General features: G+C 41.6%; 1 protein-coding gene across 3 annotated transcripts in view; it reads right to left on the bottom strand.

Annotated features, from left to right (window-relative positions):
• The window catches only part of STAU2 (staufen double-stranded RNA binding protein 2), a 229,831-nt gene that overhangs the window by 160,082 nt on the left and 47,511 nt on the right, over nt 1-22,238 (bottom strand). For all 3 annotated transcript variants that reach the window (XM_066623814.1, XM_066623815.1, XM_066623813.1), the window contains exons 7-8: nt 17,212-17,319; nt 10,186-10,398 (exon numbers count right to left, since the gene is read on the bottom strand). In XM_066623814.1, the coding sequence (XP_066479911.1) occupies nt 10,186-10,398; nt 17,212-17,319 (321 nt within the window). The remainder of the gene's footprint in view (nt 1-10,185; nt 10,399-17,211; nt 17,320-22,238) is intronic.

Genomic DNA, 22,238 nt, shown 5'->3' with positions numbered 1-22,238 from the left:
GTCTCCAAACTTTTTGGCCAGAGGGCCGCATAAAATATCTGGTGAAGTGCTGAGGACTGGAAAAAAATTTAAATATAAAATTTAAATAAATAAATTAGAGATGGAACTTAGATGAATTAATAAATGAATGAGTGGCCTCATTCACTCAGCCTCTCCGGCCCTCAGAATATCCTCCAAATGCAATCAGAGCACAGCTCTGGTCATATTCAGTCAAGTGGGCCAGAGGCTTCCAAGGGACAAGAGGCTGGCTGCGGGCCAGAAAGAGGCTCCCTGCGGGCTGCATCTTTCCCCTGGGCTGGGTTTTGGAGACGCCTGTTCTACACTATGGGATGTATCCAAACACATGCTAGTGGGTAGGATTTCTTAAGCTAACAGGGTTCTGTGGAGTTCACAGGAGTGAGTGACAGAAGCAGAATTTTTTTCTCTTTCAATCCCCTTTTTTGCAACCTGAAGCACTGATAGTTTCACTGGCAGCCAGCTCATGATAGCCAACAATTTCTTCCCTCCAGAAAATGTGACATAGACACATTCTGGAGGAAAAAAAGCAGCTGCACTTGAAGTGCTGCTAAAGTTGCCACTGCCCATAGAGGCAGGGGCAAAAAAAAGCTTACAAAAAGGAAAGGCCCCAACTACAATAAAGGAAAGCACCTCAGATGTTAATTTTCTAAAAGGTTCATAATTTTAAAATGATTGCAAACACAAGGAGTTTGGGTTTGTTTTTACCCCTTGCATAAGCTTCTTGCAACTAGCTCTTTTACTAGCATTGGAGCCTTTTGGCAAGCAGAAGGGCACCTCTGAATTCAACCCAATACCAGAAATTCCCTACAAGTATGAATAGTGATAGGAATGAATCCACAAACAGCGCAATGGCAAGGCAGACAGTCTAGGAAAAATGAGCAAGCAAGGAGTTTGGTGGGTTAAGCAACAAGCAAAGTTCTAAGGTGGAACTTAGAGTTTCTAAGAACTTAGAAGACTAAGAACTAATGTACTTTCACTAAAGAGCTAGGGAGAAATGAAACAAATGTAAGAGACAGTCACCATCAATGACTTAGCAGTTCCAATTGCTCACGCAACCTCTGGACTAACACTATGTTAAAAGTTGCATAGCAAGTTGGTTATGTAGGCAGAGTTCCCGTCAGTGTTCAAACCCTAAAGTGCCTGAATACTTTTGTTCTGTAAAGCCAAACACAAACTAAGGCAAACATTGTATACAAAAAAGTAGAGTATATACAGCAGCAGAGTGATGCTAGCTTTCCATACACAGGGGAACCTCACAGATGTGCTCCAGGGGTAAGTAACTTCCTTGCTCCTGGGTTCAGCCCTTAAAAGAATTTCAAATTATATTTTGAATGGTACAATCTATAGAGAAAAATGAATCACTCTTTCAAACTATTTTGCCCATGCCAATCCTCACAATAATTGTGAGCATTTGGTAAATTTTACTAGTCAATTTATGCAGAAGGAAAAGAGAAAGGTCATAAAGATTAGTTTTCCTAAAATTACATGAGTTAAGACTGAAAGACGGGTTGACCCCCCCAAACATCCTCCCCTTGCTAGCCTCTAGTGTGTGTCTATGACAAATTATGTGTAAGGAAAATGCTTATTTAGACCAGATAGCTATCAAAATTGATAGTGTAGAAGTGTGTGCTGGGAGTAACATATGCAGAGAGATTAAGACACAAACTAATTTATCGGATGTCACATATGTTTGGTTCATGTGCCACAAGAGAAAGGAAGAATGTACAAGAATAAATGAAGCTTGTATACAGAAGACTTTAGTACTGATGTGCAAATCAGTTAAGCCAAAGTAGTTAAATTTAACGCAGTCAGTCACTCAAAATTTATCGTGCTTGGCTCTAAGCCATCACACTATTACATATTAAATAATGGTATCGGAAAGACTACATTAAAACAGGCACAAGTGCACACACAAAGACAAACAGGTATAATTTAAAACATAGATATTTAAGCAAAATCTGGTGATCTTACTAATGTATAAACCATAAATATTAAGATCTAGACAGAACATACGGCATTAAAATAAAAGAATCAGAAACTCCCACGGACTGAAGTCTAATTCTTTATGAACCAAACTATTACATGTATTATCAGAAAAGGGTTATAATCTATTCACATAAACTATATACATGTAATAAACTTAAGAAAAATTAGTTCAATTAGTTGAACTAAACTGGCTTACATCCAGGTCCTACAGGCTTAACTTCTTGTTGATCAGTCTGCCTTTCACCAGATTCAGGTATGCAATTTCTTTATTACCTAGGGCTTGTAAGTTGAGTAGTCACTAAAAGAATCTAAATTCTGAAAGAACCTGCTTTACATTGCATTGCTGCATCTGACTTAACAAGGTGCAAGGAAGTATCACTCATGGCCAAATAGTTTTAACTGCTTTACTACATAATTATTTTCCTCTCAAACTCCCCCTACCCTGGCCAACTCCAATAAAATAAAATGAGGGAGGGAAGGACACTTACAAAGCCTATATCAGACATGAGAGGCTAAAGAGATTGTTTTTATGATGCTGAGCCTAAGTGGTAATGTTTCACAAATTATATAGGGAATGGCATATGGCTGACTTGAACAGCACCTGAGTTTGATCAGATTTAATGCAGATAAGTCTAACTCTACCCCTTTCCCCTGTTTCAGGAGGAATTTCGGATGAATACACAAATCAGGACCAGCCCCTCCAGACTGAAGCTCATGAATCCTAGAAGCAGCAATAAATCCACTGCCACCAGGAATAAACAGTCCATTTAAGAAACTTGAGCTCACAGGAATTTAGGAGGCTCAGAAAGAAGCTTCATTAGAGCACTGGAAAGCATGCTAATATCCTGTAACAGAAAAAACAGTTTTGATGGATGGGTGGGTTACAATTCAACAAGCACTTGTGGACATAATAGTTAAAAAGACTGCAATGGATTCTAAGCAAAGATTACTTAATACAGTGAGCAAAGAAATCCACTTGAAAATTTAGGATCTGAATGGATAATTGGATTCACTGCAAAGGAGCAATCTTTCATTCATTAATTTAAAATTATTCATTAAAACTTTGCAGCTCTTTCAAACATTAAGGTCCTGAATGTCTGTGCAAGGTGAGCAAATGATTTGAGAGAGAGAGCGCGCGCAGACAGTTTGCCTTCAGATCACACTGGATGTGCCCTCCTCCCTTGCAGTGCACAGACAAGCATTGTTCCCTGCTGCCTGGTCACTTTTCTGATTGATGAGGGATAACAGGGGATGGGTCTGACACCCCCAAGTCTTTCATTGCCATACACCAGCAATAATCAGGTGATTCACACTCTTTTTCCCAATCATACCATAAAAAATAGCAGTATAGCAGCAATGGATATGACTGGAGGCCATCTCACAGACATGAGCACTTTGCAGTATAAAATATTTCTTACACCTTATGGAAAGGTCCTATGGAACAGAGATGCACAAGCCATGTACTGATGGCACTACAGTAGAAATACAATTTTATATGCTTGGCAGCACATGGCAAATGTAGCCAGCTCTTTCTCGCATGACCTCTTAACTATGAGAGATGGTTAGTGGAAGAATGCAAGAAAGAAATCTGCCCCTCCATATCAGAGTTGTGCAACAAGAAGGTGAGAAAACAAGCACTGATGCTAGTGAAATCCCAGATTTCTGCCAGGGTCATATATTATAAGCATAGTGGCTCATATAACAAGGACTCTAGGTACTGAATCTGGTGGCAGACACAGCTCCAGGAATTTGAGTTACTATCAGAGAGTTGCAGAGTAGTAGGTACAACCTGCAGTGGAGAATTAGTTAACAGGAGAGTGGACCTTAACTCTTCCCCCACCTATTCATTTTTCCCAAAACACGCTCCTCTTGGATTTTTTTTTCCTATGGCACAGAAAATACACATCCAGAATCCTGTCTGTGAAAAAGGTGCTGGGGGGAGGTTTGCAAGGGTTTACAGGCATAGGAAGGCGTACACATTCCTTTCCACCTACCAATGCTCCATTGAACATCAAGCTCTTCTACCTTCCACCCTCCCCCAGCCACTTTGCAACTGTTTGGAGATGACTCACGATCCCCAGCCCACGGCTGAGGGTCTAGCTCAGCCCTTGGACTTAGCTGTTCGTGTACTGATTTTGTAGACAGAGTGGTACAGCAATGTGAGGCACATGGCAAGGTTGCAACTAGCTTTGCTTTTGGTGTGATCCAAAGAGTATTGCTCAGCTTTGTCTATAAATTTTATGAGCCAATAACAATCTAACTGGATGCAGCTGGGCTGCTTTGTTTCAACTCCAGTTTGCTTTAAACAAACAAACAAAAAAGACAATGGTAGAAACAGAACAAACAAAACTACTCATCAAGTTGGAGTCGTAAAGGCCAAAGACAAAAGATGGAGAGACTTTATGGGAGAACTGCTGTCCTTTCATAACATTCTGGTGGCACTGGCTCTCTTGGGAAGGAGTCGGGCTAGAGGGATCAGCAGACTCCATACTCCAGGATTCCAAAAGGAACACCTAATAAAAACACATCTATCTTTGTCGACTACCTCTTATCTTTGTTTATATTGAAGTGAAAAAGGTCACATTTTTAACTCCCCCAAAACATTTCCAAGTTTGAATCTGTAAATGTTAGGCTTTGTCATAAAAGTAACGATACTGTTTGCCTTTAAGATCATATTAATTCTAAGAATGAGTAATGCTGTTTGGATTCCAAGTTGTGCATGCACAAAGCATGCTTATTTGGGATTGCTACTATTTGCAACTAAAGGCAATACAGTCTAAGAGTTAAATGCATGTCTCTCAGGTCCAAACCAAAGAGATAGAGGAGCCTCAGAAGGAAGTCATTTGCAACAGAAAAGGGGGCGGGGCAGCGGTGCTTAATCCTTTCCATGTTTTTTTCCTCAGAAACTCTCCTCTGCTATTTCTCTTCTTCTTTCAGGGTTATTTGCAAGGTAATAACCCTGAAAACTGCAAAGGTAAAAGTATTGGAGGAAGGGAGTTTCAAAGGAAAATTGGCTAGAATGGGAAAGGCAAGAATCCCCTTCCCTGATAAGAAGTTCTTTCTCTACAAACTGCTTTACATCAGTTGATGTTGTGTGTAGCTGCAATGCTAACGCATAGCTTGGCCCTTAGACCAGCCTGCCTCATAGAGCTGCTGAGAAAATAAATGAGATGCATGGCAAAGCAGTGATAAGGATGATTAAAAGTAACACAATACTTAGTTTATTTGAAAAAGAGCTACACATATATCAACTGTGTAGTGACTACACTAATCACAGAATGCCTGCCACAATGGCATATGAAAGAGAGCAACAATTCCCGATCCATTTAAGCAAGGGTTTTTTTCAGGCTCTGTCATGATGAGCCTTCAGAAGAGATTATGAAAGCTTTGCAAACTTCCCTATGTAGACCAAACACAGACAGTTCGTTCAGAAAGCAGACTAAAGAAAAGTGAGATAGTATGACTGTAAGCAAAAATAGTATGAAAAATAACAGACTGTTCCACTGACATACTGGTAGTAAGTCACTGACCTTGTGACAATCAACACTAAGGTGCAAACACAGAAATTCCTTCTGCCTACTTCAGAGTCAGGACTATCGGCTGAATTTTGTCAAAGGTTTGACCCAGGTCCCAGTATGATAGGAGGCAGCAATTTCTAGAGCAGTGATTTTCAACCTTTTTCATGTCACGGCACACCATCAGTTTTCTGACGACTGACAAGGCACACTGCTTTGACAGCAGGGGCTCCCATTTCCCCAGTGGCCCTATTAACAAATTATCCTCCCCCAAACTTCACAGCACACCTACAGACCATTCGTAGCGCACCAGAGTGCAATGGCAGAGTGGTTGAAAATGGCCGTTCTAGAAGATCTGTGATTTAAGATATTGCTTCAATTTAAAACTCAGATACCCTTGCAGTTCCTTGTAAGATGTTGTTGGCAACCTTCAGTCTCGAAAGACTATGGTATCACACTCTGAATGGTGGTTCTGGAACAGCGTCTAGTGTGGCTGAAAAGGCCAATTCGGGAGTGACAATCCCTTCCACACTGGGAGCAAGTGCAGTCTGTCCCTGGTCTGTCTCCCTGGCTATGGGCCTTCCTTCTTTGCCTCTTTGCCTCAGTCTGTTGGCAAAGTGTCTCTTCAAACTGCGAAAGGCCATGCTGCACAGCCTGCCTCCAAGCAGAACGCTCAGAGGCCAAGGTTTCCCTTCTGTTGAGGTTCATTCCTAAGGCTTTTCAGATCCTTGTAGCGCAGCTGTGGCCTACCAGTAGGGCGCTTTCCCTGCACAAGTTCTGCATAGAGGAGATTCTTTGGGATCCGACCATCGCCCATTCTCACAACATGACCAAGCCAACGCAGGCGTCTCTGTTTCAGCACTGTATACACACTGGGGATTCCAGCTCGTTCCAGGACTGTGTTGTTTGGAACTTTGTCCTGCCAGGTGATACCGAGGATGCGTCAGAGGCAGCGCATGTGGAAAGTGTTCAGCTTCTTCTGTTGTGAGCGAAGATTCCATGACTCGCTGCAGTACAGAAGTGTACTCAGGATGCAAGCTCTGTAGACCTGGATCTTGGTATGTTCCGTCAGCTTCTTGTTGGACCAGACTCTCTTTGTGAGTCTGGAAAATGTGGTAACTGCTTTACCGATGTGTTTGTTTCGCTCTGTATCCAGAGAAAGAGTGTCAGATTGTTGAGCCAAGGTACACAAAGTCATGGACAACCTCCAGCTCATGCGCAGAGATTGTAATGCAGGGAGGTGAGTCCACATCCTGAACCACGAACTGTGTTTTCTTCAGAATGATTGTCAGTCCAAAGTCTTCGCAGGCCTTGCTAAAACAGTTCATGAGCTCTCCTCTTCTCCTTCTCTCTCCAATCCTCTCCTCCCTCCTCCATGTCCCACAATCTCTTCTCTATCCACCACAATTCTGCAATCCTCTCCCTCCACAACCCCAGTTTGGCTGTACTTGTTGTAAGAGGCGACTAAACAGCCACTGGGTAGATGAGGCTTGTCAGCCTGGGAAGGCAGCTCTTCTAAGAGAAGGAAACTCTTGACCTCAAACTCCACTGCCTTGTGACTACATCCAGTTACGGAAAAGTCTTCAGGAGTCAACCTCGAGGTAAAATCCGGAGCCGGAGTCCCTGAGGCAGTTTGCGATTGAACACAGTCACGCTCTGGCAACTCCTGCGACGCCGCTGGAACCAACCGTATTGGCTTCTGCCTTTCCACTGGACCATTTCAGTGACTTGGAGTGGGGGGATTTGCTGCATGGGTTAACAGTCTATCCTCCATACCCACTTTACTCAGGCCTCGCACGCCGGAGAGGACACTCCAACTTCGCCATATGGCATTGGCACAACACAGGAAGCAGCAGTTTACCGGTTATAAGTCTTCGCTCAATTGGCATAGAGTGCGATGCCAGGGGCTGCTTCCGACGGTGGGAGAGATCATTGCATCCTTGTAAGAACACTAGCACCATTCCTCTGGTATTGTCTAAAACAGTGTTTCTCAAACTGTGGATTGGGACCCACTAGGTGGGTTGTGAGCCAGTTTCAGGTGGGTCGCCAATCATTTCAATATTTTATTTTTAGTATATTAGACTTGATGTTACCATGGTATGTGACTGCATTTGGGGAAATGTTACAGACCTGTACTTTTAACAAGTTACGTGTATATTCTTTTAACAATGTCAGTCAATGGGACTTACTCCTGTGTAAGTGTGGATAGGATTGCAGCCTAAGATTGTTAAAAATGGTCCTGTTGATGATGTCACTTCCAGTCATGACATCACTTCTGGTGGGTCCTGACAGATTCTCATTCTAAAAAGTGGGTCCCAGTGCTAAACGCATGAGAACCACTGGTCTAAAAAGATATTAAATGGACAGAACCTTGGCTTGCAGTCTGGCACTTTGATGATGCTGAAAAGTCACCTAATGTGTCTTCTGCCATCTCAGGTGGCAAGTTACTGGGGAGTAAGAAACATTGGGTTAATGGCAACTTCTCCTGGAAGAGGCTTGAGCTGCTGTTACTAAAGCTACTGAGCTTACGTTCAGAGTTTGCTACCAGGTCTCCTCCTTGATGGGATTGTTCTTGTCATTGTTCTCACTCAGACTTTAATACTATTGGGCTTGGAGAAACTTTGAGATCACTGGAAAAGCCCCCATTTGGATTCTCATCCATGGAAGACCCTCTATATCTGAACTGACACTGTACAAATCTGGATTGTGATATCTCCTTTGCACTGTATAAAAGTAAGATGAGCTTTTGTCTCTTATCTCAATCTAGAAGCATAGTGGAAGGAGTGAAAAGAGGAACTTGCAGTTTTCCAACAACATTCACTTTATGCACCGCAGACACTCACCCATAAGTCGACCCCACAGATAAGTTGAGGGCAAGTTTTGAGCCCAAAAATCATGGAATTTTCTATGACCCTCGGATAAGTCGGGGGTTAAACTTAGGGGGGTTTCTGACTATAGTTTTGTCTGATTTTACCGGAGGCCAGATCCTGAAAAATAATCTCCCAGTAATTGTTACCTAAGAACTGTACAGTCACTAATTTATTAAAAACACAGTAAAATATCATAAGATACATTTTTATTCTTTTTTAAATTCTGGTCTTCACCACCTTTTTGTAAACTATCAGAGTAAGTGCACTTTAAATAACATACCAGTGGTTCCCAGCCTGGTATTCATGTACTCCCAGGGACACTCAACAGAACCTTTAGGGGTACTTGAAAAAGAATGGAATAATGGCAGAAAAAGGCAGGCCGTGTTCCAGAATGCACAGCCTGGAAGGGAGGTAGCAAGTTGGCTGTGAAAGCCCCACCAATAGCTAGTTTTTGGTCATCAATTCATGTATGAACCAGTGATTGAAAACCAGCACCGTAAAAAAGTTGAAACATAATATGGAAAGTGATCAATCACCCAGAATTGCTCAGCACACTTCTGGTGCAAAACAGTGCAAAGGCAGAGTCTTCTGTTCTTCAAACAGATGAAAAGAGAAAATATGTGATGAATATATGAAGTCTGGGCTTTCATATGGAGGAGATGAGGGCTTGTATTATTACAAACATTTTGCTAATAGGAAGGGTACAATTTATGGAAATGGGCTGCCAAGGGATATGCAAGTGCAAAAGGTTGAACCATGAATCAAATCCACCTTTAAGGTGTCTGGTGTGTTAAGCCAGAAGCTCTACATACAGCATATAACACATGATTGGGAGTGTGAAATTCAATTCACAGTAGAGAGATGCAGCTGCATATATTTGCAGCCCTTTTTACTCAGAAGTAGACCCACTGCTTTCCATGGGTGTTATTCTTAAGTAATGGTGCACTGAATTGTAGCCTGGGAAGGAGGGTCCCATCCTGGTGTTTCAAAAAACAGACCTGCTTTGCAAGCATTTGCCAAGCAGAACCAGGCTGCAGCAGAAGGAAGGAGATTAAAAGGTTAACTTTGGCTGGAATTTCCCAGTTACTGTAGAAACTATCTCTGCCCTGCCTGGTGCCTGCCTGGTGCTTGCCTGCTGCTTGAGAAAGGAAACTGTTCAGAGTTGAAAGGCTCTGCCCTCTGATTGACCCGGAGATAAGGCGAAGTGAAAATTTGAGCTTGATTACTTGGCAAAAATTTAACGTACTATACATGAATATCTACGGTATTTCAGTATTTATATACAGCCTTTTTCTGTTGTTTAGACAGCATTCAAAGTGGCTTACATGGGCAGGATAGTATAAACCACCATTTTCCAATTGCATTTTTACAAATATATTCTGTGAATCAGAGTTCTCAGTCACCAGATGTTGCCTTCACAGCGTAGTTAATATCCTAGTATCTTCCAAGAAAAGTTACTTATGTTCCTTCATAATTTGAGGGCCATTACAATAAAGAATCTCGGTGTATAAGAATTCAGGAGCTAAGCATGGAAATCATGACTTTAACACGACTTTTACACTGACAATTCAGAAATAAATAGGGGGAAATATGTCAATGGGCATAGAGACATGTCACTTCTAGAACTAGTGCTTTCTTACTCTCTATGTTGCAACAGCTGCAATCATCCCTGATTGAATTTTTTTTTTTATTAAAGTAAACGAGCACTCAGTAGTTGTGTTGCCAAAGTTTAAGAGGCCTGAGAGCTGCTTTTGGTATTCCCGGTACTGAACAGGATAGCATACACAGACCCTTACCTTCAATATTGTTCTAGAACGTTTTTTAAAGTGAAGTTTTGGCTTCTCAATCACAGGAAGAGGAGGAAGTTTTCGAAGCTCTTGCAGGACAGCTATAGCAGCACGCTTCTTTGAGAGTTTCTTGCTGTTTCCTTCACCTTCTGCTGTAAATTCACCCACCGACACTTGAGTAACAAAACTCTTCATATGTGGTGGCCCACTTTCCTTTATTACCTATTAGCCAAAAAAGAACAAATAAATCAAATGGTTGATGAGTTCACCTTTACTTTTATTATGTAGATCTTCCTTTACGTTACAGATTCTTACAAACACAAACAACTGGGATAGGCTATTATGTAAGAACATAAGAAGAGCCCTGCTAGATCAGGCCCACAGCCCATCTAATCCAGCTTTCTGTATCTCACAGCAGCCCACCAGATGACTCAGGGAGCACACAGAAGACCACAAGATACATGTATCTTGCTGCTACCTCCCTGCATCTAGCATTCTATTTACACTCACACACCCCAGCAAAGACACTAGATTGCAATTGGGTTTAACTTGTGCTACTTTATTAAACACAGTGACCAATTTTTAATGCATGAAACCTACTAAATATACCTTCCCTCCCTCGCCAGTCTGGGATAGGTGAAAAAACTGCCATCCACGGCCAATTTGGATGACAGAAAAAAATTCCTACCCGGCCCTCATAATGAGCAATCAGCTAATCTCAGACTGTACATACCCATCATGGCTTGTAACCTGTGATGAAGTTTTCCTCCAGAAATTTGTCCAATCCACTTTTAAAGGCATCTAGGCTGGATGCCATCACCACATCCTGTGGCAAGGAGTCCCACAGACTAATTACACACTAGGTAAAAAAATATTTTCTTTTGTCTGTTCTAATTCTCCCAACACTCAATTTTAGTGGAAGCCATGATGTGTATGTGCAGCCTCCTGATTTTAGAAATGGGCTATGTCAGAATGCCAGGTGCAAGGGAGGGCACCAGGATGCAGGTCTCTTGTTATCTGGTGTGCTCCCTGGGGCATTTGGTGGGCTGCTGTGAGATACAGGAAGCTGGACTAGATGGGCCTATGGCCTGATCCTGCGGGGCTCTTCTGTTCTTAAGTCGCTTTCTCTCTCTCAGACCAGGTTTTCCTCCAAGTCAGACTCAGAACCCAGAAGTAGGCCAAATGAAGAAATAATCACCAGGGGGGCATTTGCTAGGGACAATCAGTGGGCTTGCCACCAATTCTTCCCTACCAATGACATTCCATGCCTCTAGTCACATTAACTTAGCAATGATGGGCTTGACAATGAGAGTTTCAAGAATTAACAATGAGTTCCACCCTGAGAGCTATCTGAGCATTCTTGTAAAGTTGAGGTTCTTGCAAGGCTGTTCAGTTTGACAGGAACAACATTTGCTACACAAAGCTACAGGTGACAGAGCAGGACAAGCTTGCGAATGTGGAAAGAAATGCTTAGTTTTGAAGTTTCTACCACAGCCATCCATGTTGCTGAAGAAACAAACAAGCTTCTACTTTGACAAATTCTACTACCAAATTATGTGAAATTTATTGGCATTGGCAGCATTTTCCGAAGAACTATCAGCCAGGAAATGCTGCATATCTAAGCATCTCGTTGGAGATATGCTGACAACTTTGTGTAATTGTCAAGGGCACCTACTGTAAGATGACTGTTACATTGCTGGTGACAAGCTAACAACTCCCCCTTTCTTCCCCACTCTCCTTAGAGCAGTTTTGGAACTGCTGTTGAATTCTGAATACAAATTCAAAATTGCTTTTGAATGTATTTGGTGCAATAAAAGATAAGGACATGTTCTACATCACACCAATACGTCATTTAAGTTTTAAAAAAGAAACTGGGCAAGGCTACCCCTTATTTCACAGCAATGTGTTGTCTGTCATTCAACAATGCTTCAGTACATTTTCCTTGACAAATGTGAGCTCTCCCTCTCAGTGCTAGAGCAAGTCACAGTCATTGCCATTTTGTTCCTTAAAGAAATAATCCTCTACAGCCGCCTGCCACTGCACATATGATTCATTCAGAAGCAAGGCTCCTTCATCATAATTGTACAGTTACCAAGCCTCTCACTCACAGAAAGTAAGCAACATCATATTAAGTCACTTCTGATGTTCCGAAGAAATTATTGTCTACAAACCAAAACAATAATCCAAAACAGTGACTGAGGCACACAAACACTACCTGACTTTGGTACCTCTTGCACATAGCACCTTTCCCTCTACGTCTGGTTTAGCACTAAAGAGCCTATGGGGGAAATTCCTGTTTTTGTCTTTATAAAGAACCTCCAAGTACAGACACAGCAAATCGCTGAACACTAGTTGCTGAACAGCAATTTCAAGAGATGACTACAGTAATTGTGGACTTTCATCCATTTGACTTTCATTGCTTTGCACTTTCAGCCATTTTCAATTATAACCACTTCAAATTTTGTCCTCTGGTTTCATCCAACCTCCCATGACATTTGTCAATGTTCTTAGGTTTATTTTTCATTTATTTCTGTTTAATCAGGCTTTGCAGAAATTTGCATGTGTTATATAGTTATTTACGTTTTTCGCTGGCCAGAATAAAACTGCAAGCTAAATAAGGCTGTGCTTTGACATTCATCCATTTTTTACTTTCCCCATGCTCTGATCCCTAACAAAAATGCAAGGTACCACTGTATTGCCTTTAGGCTCTGACTTTCGGTTTCCCAAAGAAATCTGGATGGCCACTGTGGGAAACTTGATGCTGTACCATGTGGACCTTGTGCTAATTCAGCAGAGTACTTCTTATGTAGAGAACACCAAAAGGCAGCAGAGGCATGTCACTAGGCTGTGATTTCAATCATTAAGCATTTTATCCCTAAACCAGAAGATGTCTTATTATATCAGACAGTTTTACAATGTTTCTCAAAGCTGTTGTATAACAAACCCAAACTCTATTTCATCATGTACAATGAGCATGAGATAAGGCAAGAGTGTAATTCCCCTCAGGGCTAAATATTTAGGGCAAGATTTTGCCCTCAGGCAGCAAGGCTGACATCATAGGGCAGAACTTGGCTCGTAGGTACATTGCACACCCCACCCATTCTCCAGATATTGTGCAAGCCTGAAAAGCTGTTTACGTGAACACGCAGAATCTTTTAACTGCTTCCTAACTTATATAAGAGCAATGATATAATGTGGTCTGCGGTTGTTGTAACCTAAAGAAAATACAGGCAGCTTTGCAACTATCATGTGAATACAAACATTTGAAATCTTTAATGCATGTATGACACAAAATAATACCAACAGTTCTTAAATTAAAATCCTATTACAAATGACAAATGCTGGGGCCTATTACAAAATGATGAGTCACTGTTCTGAAACAAGAACTTGCTTCCAAATTCAGTGTTTGAGTTAAACCTGAATTCTATTGGTGATTATGCTAAATTTTCTTTGCAAGCCTTTTACTTCAGAAGTATTGACAGGAAGCTAATAGGAAAGGTTTATAGCTTGACAAAACTTAATATTGTGAGAGCACAATATTCAAGGATCCCCTATGACTCCAATTCATCTTGCGTTTCTAAAGTCACAACAGAAACAAGTAATAACTGTCCCCCCTCCCAGAGTGAAAGCATGCTATGAAAGACAGTCAGTATCAGAGTTTCCAAAAAATGCTGACTGCAGAAGTCTCTCCTATGAGTGACTAAGGCCACTGTGGTCTGCACGCAGTCTAAAGCCCTTAGACTGCAAGAAGAGGAGAAAGGTGCAGCTCCAGGCAGCTCAGGATTGGCCTCTAAGACCCACTGATCTTGATGACATACACTCAAGTGAGTACAGCCTTGGGTTTATTTTTAGACCCTACCGCCATATCCTTCTCTTGGCAAAACCACTGGCAGCCCAATCCTGAGCTGCCCAGAGCACAGTGCCAAAATGACTACGGCTGCATCCAATGCACAACCAGGCAGCCTGTAGTAGCGCCTCTGGAGAAGGGGACATTGTCTTCTTCCCTCAAGTAAGGGAAGTAGCTCTGCAATGGGGCTACTCAATTCTACAGCAGCTCTGGAGCCACCGCAGAATGAACAAGTCCTGTGTCAGACTGTGCAGCCTGACATGGGGCTCATGATCTGACGGAACCAAGCTCCACCAGTTCTGCCCTCCTCCTGCCCCACTCCCCGCCACACCTCCCTCTTGCCCTCTCACCACCTCCTCCCACATCCCCTGCCCCAGAATGCCTCCTTCCCACCCCACCCCACCCCCTCACTCACCTCTCTGCTGCCCAGTGGTCTGGGTGACCATCAGGCGGCAGAACATGGGTCCAGTGTCAAAGCTGGTCCAGCATGCGTTTGCACTGGGCTAGCTCCGGGGCTGAGACCATGGCAAAGGTGTTTGCAACAGTGGGCGTCAGCCGTAAGCCAGTGCGCACTGTTTAGGAAGTCCCTGCCCTGAGGGACTTAGAATCTAGGTCAGGGGTGCTCACACTTTTTTGGCTGGAGAGCTACTTTGAAACCCAGCAAGGCCCAGAGATCTACCAGAGTTTTTTTACAATGTTTGCGCCATCATAACATATAACAATTATGTGTACAATGTATGTTGGTGTACCTTGCATAACCACATGAGCCAATATTGCACAACACAAGTCAGCTTCCAAAGTCAACCTGCACTCCTTCTACAACCCACAAACCCTTCCTGCCTCAGGTGCTCTTATATCCCCGAGGGCCCTATTGCCTTCAAGTGGCTGCAGCTGTGCAGCACACTCTGCTGGATGCCCAGGCCTGACTCTTAAAGGGGCCACTGCTGACACCACATCTACCTCCTCACCAGATCTTCATCCTTTCCAATACAAGTGGGGGGGGGCAGATCTCCATACCTACCAATGCAAAAACAGGGGAAAGGTGTGGGGGAGGGAAGATCTCTATATAGACATCACAGCAAGACCAGTGCAAAACCCCTTGCACACAGAACCAACAGATGGAAGTTGGGGGGGGAGGCAGATCTCCATACATACCAGTGCAAAAACAGGGGGAAAGGTAAGTCAGCCCCAGTAGAGTCAAGGGGGCTTCATCCCAGGGATGCATGGACAGGAGAGCGGCTGCTCTGCCTGTCTACTCAGGAGTCAGCCCCAGCAGAGTCAAGGGCGCTTCATCCCAGGGATGCATGGACAGGAGAGCGGCAGGGGAATAAAGAAGAATAGACATGGACAGGACATGGACAGGAGAGAAGCAGGGGTAAAAAGGGAAAGGGTATGTAACTGTTTCAGTTACACTTACTTCAACTTAGTTATAATACAATATTGAAACCAAATGTGGTGTCAAATGCTTTATGGAAAAAGCAAGTTTTAAGAAGGGATTTCAAGGAAGTGAGTGGCAAAGTCTCCTGATGGTGCTCCAGGAGGTCATTCCACAACAAAGGGATAGTAAGTGAGAAAGAACAAAGCTGTTTGAGGGAGCAAGAGGCCTTAGGATGGTTGAGAGTGGTGGAACTGGAGAATGGGATGGGGTTATTGTTTACAAAGTCAAATTTACCAAGTTGAAAAATATACACGCATTCGCCAGTTTCTTCACATTACACCCACTACTGTGACAAATGTAAACCACCCTGAAAATATTTTTATGGAAAAAAACATATACAAAAATAAAAAGCAGCACTTGAAATCGAGGACGCACAGTCATGGATTTACTGACTAACTTTTGAAAAACACATTATCATTATTAAGAATATTTATATACCACTTTTCAACAGAAGTTGTCACAAGGCAGTTTACAAAGGATATAAATGGTTCCCTGTCCCAAAAGGCTCACAAAATTGAAAAAGACCGCCAACAGCCACAGAAAAGGACACCATGCTGGGGTGAAGAAGGACAGTTGCTCCCCCCGTGCTTGTTTTTATTTGTTCAACAGGATAGGTATCCCAACACAATAATTCTTGAGCAGGAGCAAGAATGTAAAGCATGTTAGAATGCTACAAGAATACATGAGTATTAAGTAACAGTAAATATATATCTGAAAACAAATATAATAGCTGTTGTTTGTGAGTGAAGCATAGTGTTTTTGCTTACCCAGCAGACAACCTTCCACACCCATCCCCATGCTATAAATGATGGTTTAAACCAGGTGTTGTTCTTTTTTAAATGACAGACAGCCATTGGATTGCCCAATATGCCCTCATACGCCCTTCACAGTCAAAATCATCATCACTACCACCAGTCTTATTATGTATCAGAATGACTTCAAAAGATGACAGTAGCTTAGTTTTACTTTAAATATGGATAGCTAAGAACAGAAGGCCTCAATCTGTACTGAAAATGGCGATAGTTAATCTAATCTAACAATAATTTTTTTAAGGTTCAGAGATTGAATCCCATACCCCTATCATTTAGTTACCATACTCCCCATTAATTAAACTACAAGGAGCTTAAAATACAGTTTGTCTTCTCAGCGGCACGTGTGTGGTTACTGGATGAAAAATGGAAACAAAAACTGTTGACTATGCAAACAATACTCTATGGCAGTGGTTCTCAAGCTTCTAGCACCAGGACCCATTTTTTAGAATGAGAATCCGTCAGGACCCACCAGAAGTGATGTCATCACCAGAAGTGACATCATCAAGCAGGAAAAATTTTAACAATCCTAGGCTACAATCCTACCCAAACTTATCCAGGAGGAAGTTCCATTTACTATTATTGTTAAAAGCACATACATAGTAACCTGATCAAAATACAGATCTGTAACATTTTCCCAAATGCAGTCACATACCATGGTAGCATCAAGTTTAATATACTGAAACTAAAATATTGAAATGAACGGGGACCCAACTGAAATTGGTTTGCGACTCACCTAGTGGGTCCCAAACACAGTTTGAGAAACACTGCTGTATGGAAATCAGCCATTATGTTTAGATCAATATTAAACGAAATTAGCAAAATAATATCTTGACAGTTTACATGCTCAACATAGCATAACTTTGGAAATGTTCTCCAGGAGTCATCCCAGTGGGGGTGGAGGGATTATCTTTTCATAATAGAAGTAATTGAAAACTTACCTCAAAACTGACAGGCATGTTGCGCTTCAGTGCAATTTCAAACACAATGCTGATCTCTGACTTGCTTGCATCTTTTTCTTCTTCCATTTCTTTACCAGACTCTCCATTCTAGTCAAGCAAAATGTCAAAAGACCTATTAAAATGTGTGCTTTCTAAGAACAAATTTTCAATGTTTTATTTAGGAAATAATAATATTAAAGAACTGTTAATAATAAATAATAACTAGGGGGTGCGGGAGCAGGAGTTGAGGTGATCTATCATGATTCCATCTCCTATTCAGGCATCTTGTTCAATAATCCCAGAATTCTGAGTGTTTCCATCTGACAGTGGGCCTTGGGGCCAGGCTGCTAAAAACTCACTTGTTTCACCAGGCTTTTGGACTGAAGACTGTTGCTGCTTGTAAACGGATTTGCTCTCTGTTTGCTCTTAAGTGACTGTTTTATTATCTTTTATAATACCATAAGGTACCCTGGTACTATATGGTGAATTATGGAATATAAATGCAAATAAAGAAACTGCAATACAGGCATGCCCCGGTATCTGCAGAGGATTCCATTCTGAAACATCCCATGGATACATGAAACTACGGATATGGGATCTACAGATATGGGGCCTTCTTGCACATCACTGCAGTAGCAACACTGCAATGGAAAAAGTTTGATTTTCTTTTTATGAGATATTACTAAATTAATGTTTTGTTATTGATTGAATGTGTTATATATATATGGACCTTTAATAATGTTTCAGTTACAGAATCAAAACTGCCAAACTGTTGATGAAACATCATATGTCCATACTAATAAGGGAATTCTTTTGATTGCCAGTTTTAGAAGTTCAATGAAAGAAGAGATACAGCAAGTATTTATTATATTGGTCTCTAGGAGACCAATTTATGTAGTGTTCTCCCAGGCAAAGTCTTATCTAAGTACTGAGGAGACCCAGATCTGCTTCTCTTTAGCATGGCTGTTCCATAGTGTGCCTTCAGACCAAGATACAGGTGTGCCCCAGTATCCACGGGGTTCCATTCTGGAACCCCCCATGTTTAACTGAAACTGCGGATACCAGGGGATGCCCCACCCTCCAGAGGCGAGGGAAGCTCTGCTCCCTTTGCTTCTAGAGGTGGCATGTGGGGGGGCACATGCAGGGGTCCTCATGGAACCAATCCACAGATACGGGGACCCCCTTGTACATACTGTAGAAACTTTAATGCGCAAATGACCACTAAGTCCAAAAGCTTTCAAACACACTAGATCCCCTTCCAAAGTTAATCTCTTTGTTCTGAGAATAAGGCTGCAATCCTAACCACACTTTCCTGAGAGTAAGCCCCACTGAACAAAATAAGACTTACTTCTGAGTAGACCTGGTTAAGATTGTGCCCTAATTCTGAGTTGGAAGCACAATCCAAATAATTTCCACACACATCCAACATCCTTTTTCAACCTCTCATTAAAATTAGACTGATTCCATTATTACATTAAGACAGATATTATGGCTACGATTCAAATAGACTGCTGTTCTTCTAAAATAAATTGAATACCTACTCAGTGCTTTGATCTCTGTGATTCTGTGTCAGTCATAGCATTATTTATCTACCTGAGCAATTTGTGGCCAACCACATATTGACTTGAAAACCAGGCATTCTGTATACATTTTATAAGTCTCAAAGAGGTTATCCTTTTGAAAAATGCATAAATAATTCCTTTGACAACTGTTATAGGACTATAATTGGATTATAACCACATTATTAAGCACCTAAAATGCCTTTCTTTTCTTGTATAACATATACCGCCGATGACTTTCACTATTTTGTAACACCTCTATTAAGCCTTTTATGAAGATGAGATTAATACAAAACAATGCTGCAAATAAAATTCAACTTTTCAGTAAAGAAAACTGAAGTATGTTGTTAAGCTTAGTGGTTCTGAAACCCTTTTTGCTCCAAGTCATGACACCTCTTGAACTGCATTCACCGAAATGCATCTGTACACACCCAACCACTTTTACCATGCAGCAAGCATAGGAAAATGGGCCCTGTCTTTTTGTTCGCAAAGATTCCGTTTCTGATTGCTCAAACACTCATTGCTGCAAAAAGGACCCAGATGTGCTGTTGGAAGGCAGGTCTAAAGCTTCCATCTAGATCAGAGGAAACTGACTTACACTGAATCAGGCCTTTGATCTATCTGGATTAGTATTGTCAACACAGACTAGCAGGAGCTCTCAGGGTTTCAGATCAGAAATTTTCTCTGCCCTACCTGCAGATGCTGGTTCTTTAACCCGGGAAGCTCTGCACACAAAGCATATGCTCTACTACTGAGCCACAGCTCTTCTCCACTTAAGCCAACATTTAAAGATAGCTAGCACTAGTCATGTTTTGTTGCCTGAACTGTAGTTAAGATTAAAAAAAATACAAAGAAATCATGATTTAGTTTGCAAAGCAAAGCCCTATTGTCAGAGGAAGAGTGGAAACTGCCCCAGCTATGGTTTGTTCAGAGCAGGGGTGCCCAAACCCCGGCCTGGGGGCCACTTGCAGCCCTCGAGGCCTCTCAATGCGGCCCTCAGAGAGCCCCCAGTCTCCAATGAGCCTCTGGCCCTCCAGAGATTTGTTGAAGCCCGCACTGGCCCAATGCAACTGCTCTTAGCATGAGGGCGACTGGTTGACCTCTCGTGTGAGCTGTGGGATGAGAGCTCCCTCCACTGCTTGCTCTTTCACATCTGTGATGCAGCAGCGGCAGCAAAGGAAAGGTCAGCCTTGCTTGGTGCGAGGCTTTTTATAGGCCTTGAGCTATTGCAAGACCTTCATTCATTCATATAAGTTCATCTTTAATATATTCATTTATGTAAACTTACGTAAATTTATACAAATTTTAAATGTAACTGACTGTGAACAATCAATTGAAATAACCCACTACCTTCGGACCAGCCGAATTTTAAATGTAAATTAATTCTTTTTTTCCCCCCGGCCCCCAACACAGTGTCAGAGAGCAGATGTGGCCCTCCTGCCAAAACCTTTGGACTCCCTGGTTCAGAGCATACATAATGTGTATCAATGGTTAATACTAGCCATTTGCAAAACCATTTGAAACTCTCATTTCAGTTTGCAAACAATTTTAAACCATGGTTTATGTATTCATATATCATGCTTAACCAAGATTTAGGAAAGGAACCCATGGAGAAGCACTGGTTGAGTTCAAGCATAAAAGGAAACTTGTTTAGCTAAACCCAAGCCAGTCCACAAACTATAGCTTATTTATGTCTGACAAATCAGAATCTGAAACCATATTTTGTAATTGATTAGCAAATCAGTTTACATTAACTGTGGTTTGTTGCTGTATCTTAGATATGATATGTCTGTGATTCACAGATTACTGACATATCATAGTTAGACCCACTGTTTCAACTCCAAAAACTGTGGTACCATACAGATGGGAATCAATTTACACATTTATGAAGCTATCTTGAACTGATTAAAAAAAAAAAGGCAGACAAGTGGCTCTAAACCATGGTGTCCTTACAATCTTCCATTGTGTCAGGAAGCTCAAACCATGGCACTTGCTTTTAACTATGTTTAGTACACATTGTGATTTCAGGATACAACAGAATTCAGCCTCTGCATATCCTCGGGTTTTAGCACCAGAAAGCAAAGCAAATGTAGATTCATGGACTAGCAGCTGAAAACCACAGATTAAACCTTATAAATGATCACACACATGTCTGCAGTATACAAGCATTCAACTGGTGTACCACTAAATAGCTTAACCTTCAACTCAATACATTATGAAAAGCAGACAATAGAAGTCTTGCAGAGGTTAAACAGGGACACAAGTACTCTCCTGCATTATTCACAGTCACTGGCACCGAGTAATGGCAGCCCTTCAGTCCTTTTCACATAAGCTTCCTTACTACCAAGCCAAAAATAAAGGCGATGGATGGATGACTGGTGGTTCTGAAGATCCATGGCTTACGTGTGGTTCTCATCACTGTAGTAAAGCTCTTGGCTACAAAGTCCTTCCTCAGGCTTCACTTCAGCCACTTGGCAGAAATAATTTGGAAGCAGCACAGCAGTACTCTGTACTTCCATAAATACAGATTTGTGTTCCCATGTGCTTCTTGCTTTTCTCAGCGATATATGAGTTGTAGTCTTCTTCATAGTCACAATGAAGACTCAAGCTCATAAAGTCTCTCTCTCTCTCTCTCTCTCTCTCTCTCTCTCTCTCTCTCTCTCTCTCTCTCTCCAGTGCTTTAGTGTCTAAAAGACACTGGTAAAAGTCTTACCATTAAGCAAAAGGAAAATGCTTAGAAGACTCATTCATTCAGTACAAGGTTTATGGCCAGCACACTGCAACATGGAAAAGATTCTTTTCAACTTGATCTACAACCCAAGCTCAAATCCAAATGTAGGTATATCAGTTGAGGTGCTCTGTTCACACAGGAATATAGGAGAGCTTGATGACAGGTCTCCCATGACTTGTACAGCTGCACCCTAACTGTGTTTTAGATTTAGCTATTCTACTGTTATAGCCCTATCAATCTGCAATTTAGATTTGAAACAGTTTTCATTTATTCATTTACTTTAACATGCTTTAAAAAAATGCTTCCTTTTATTGAATACTGAAAGTGTAACTCTTACAATGAGCAAACTAATGACATACCAAGGGACTCATAGACTGAAGCCTAAAACCATCTGACAGCTGTTCAGAAGCGAAGTCAAAATGAATCTGTGATCTCATTCACATGCATAAGATTTTACATCAAAAATGTCATCATCTGAAAGATTTGAAGTATGTGAAAAAATTCCTCAGGGTAGGGACGAACTAATCTAAAACTGTGTACAGATTACTTTTTTGTTATTCTTTAAAAATGAGAAGCATGCTATAACTTTTTGGTTCTAGGGAATACAGATGCAGAATAAAAATCTTCCCTCCTAGTTGTACCACCTTTCCTATTTTCCGAGAACTCAAATCACAATTCAAGATTCTTCTTTAAATGTGGTTATTGTTTATAAAGTGGTTGACTGTCAGTGACCTAAC

This window comes from Tiliqua scincoides, chromosome 4, assembly GCF_035046505.1.
Source record: "Tiliqua scincoides isolate rTilSci1 chromosome 4, rTilSci1.hap2, whole genome shotgun sequence".
In the NCBI taxonomy this organism is placed as follows: domain Eukaryota; kingdom Metazoa; phylum Chordata; class Lepidosauria; order Squamata; family Scincidae; genus Tiliqua; species Tiliqua scincoides.
Note: the sequence above shows the minus strand (reverse complement) of the source record. Positions and strands in the feature narration are given on the sequence as shown.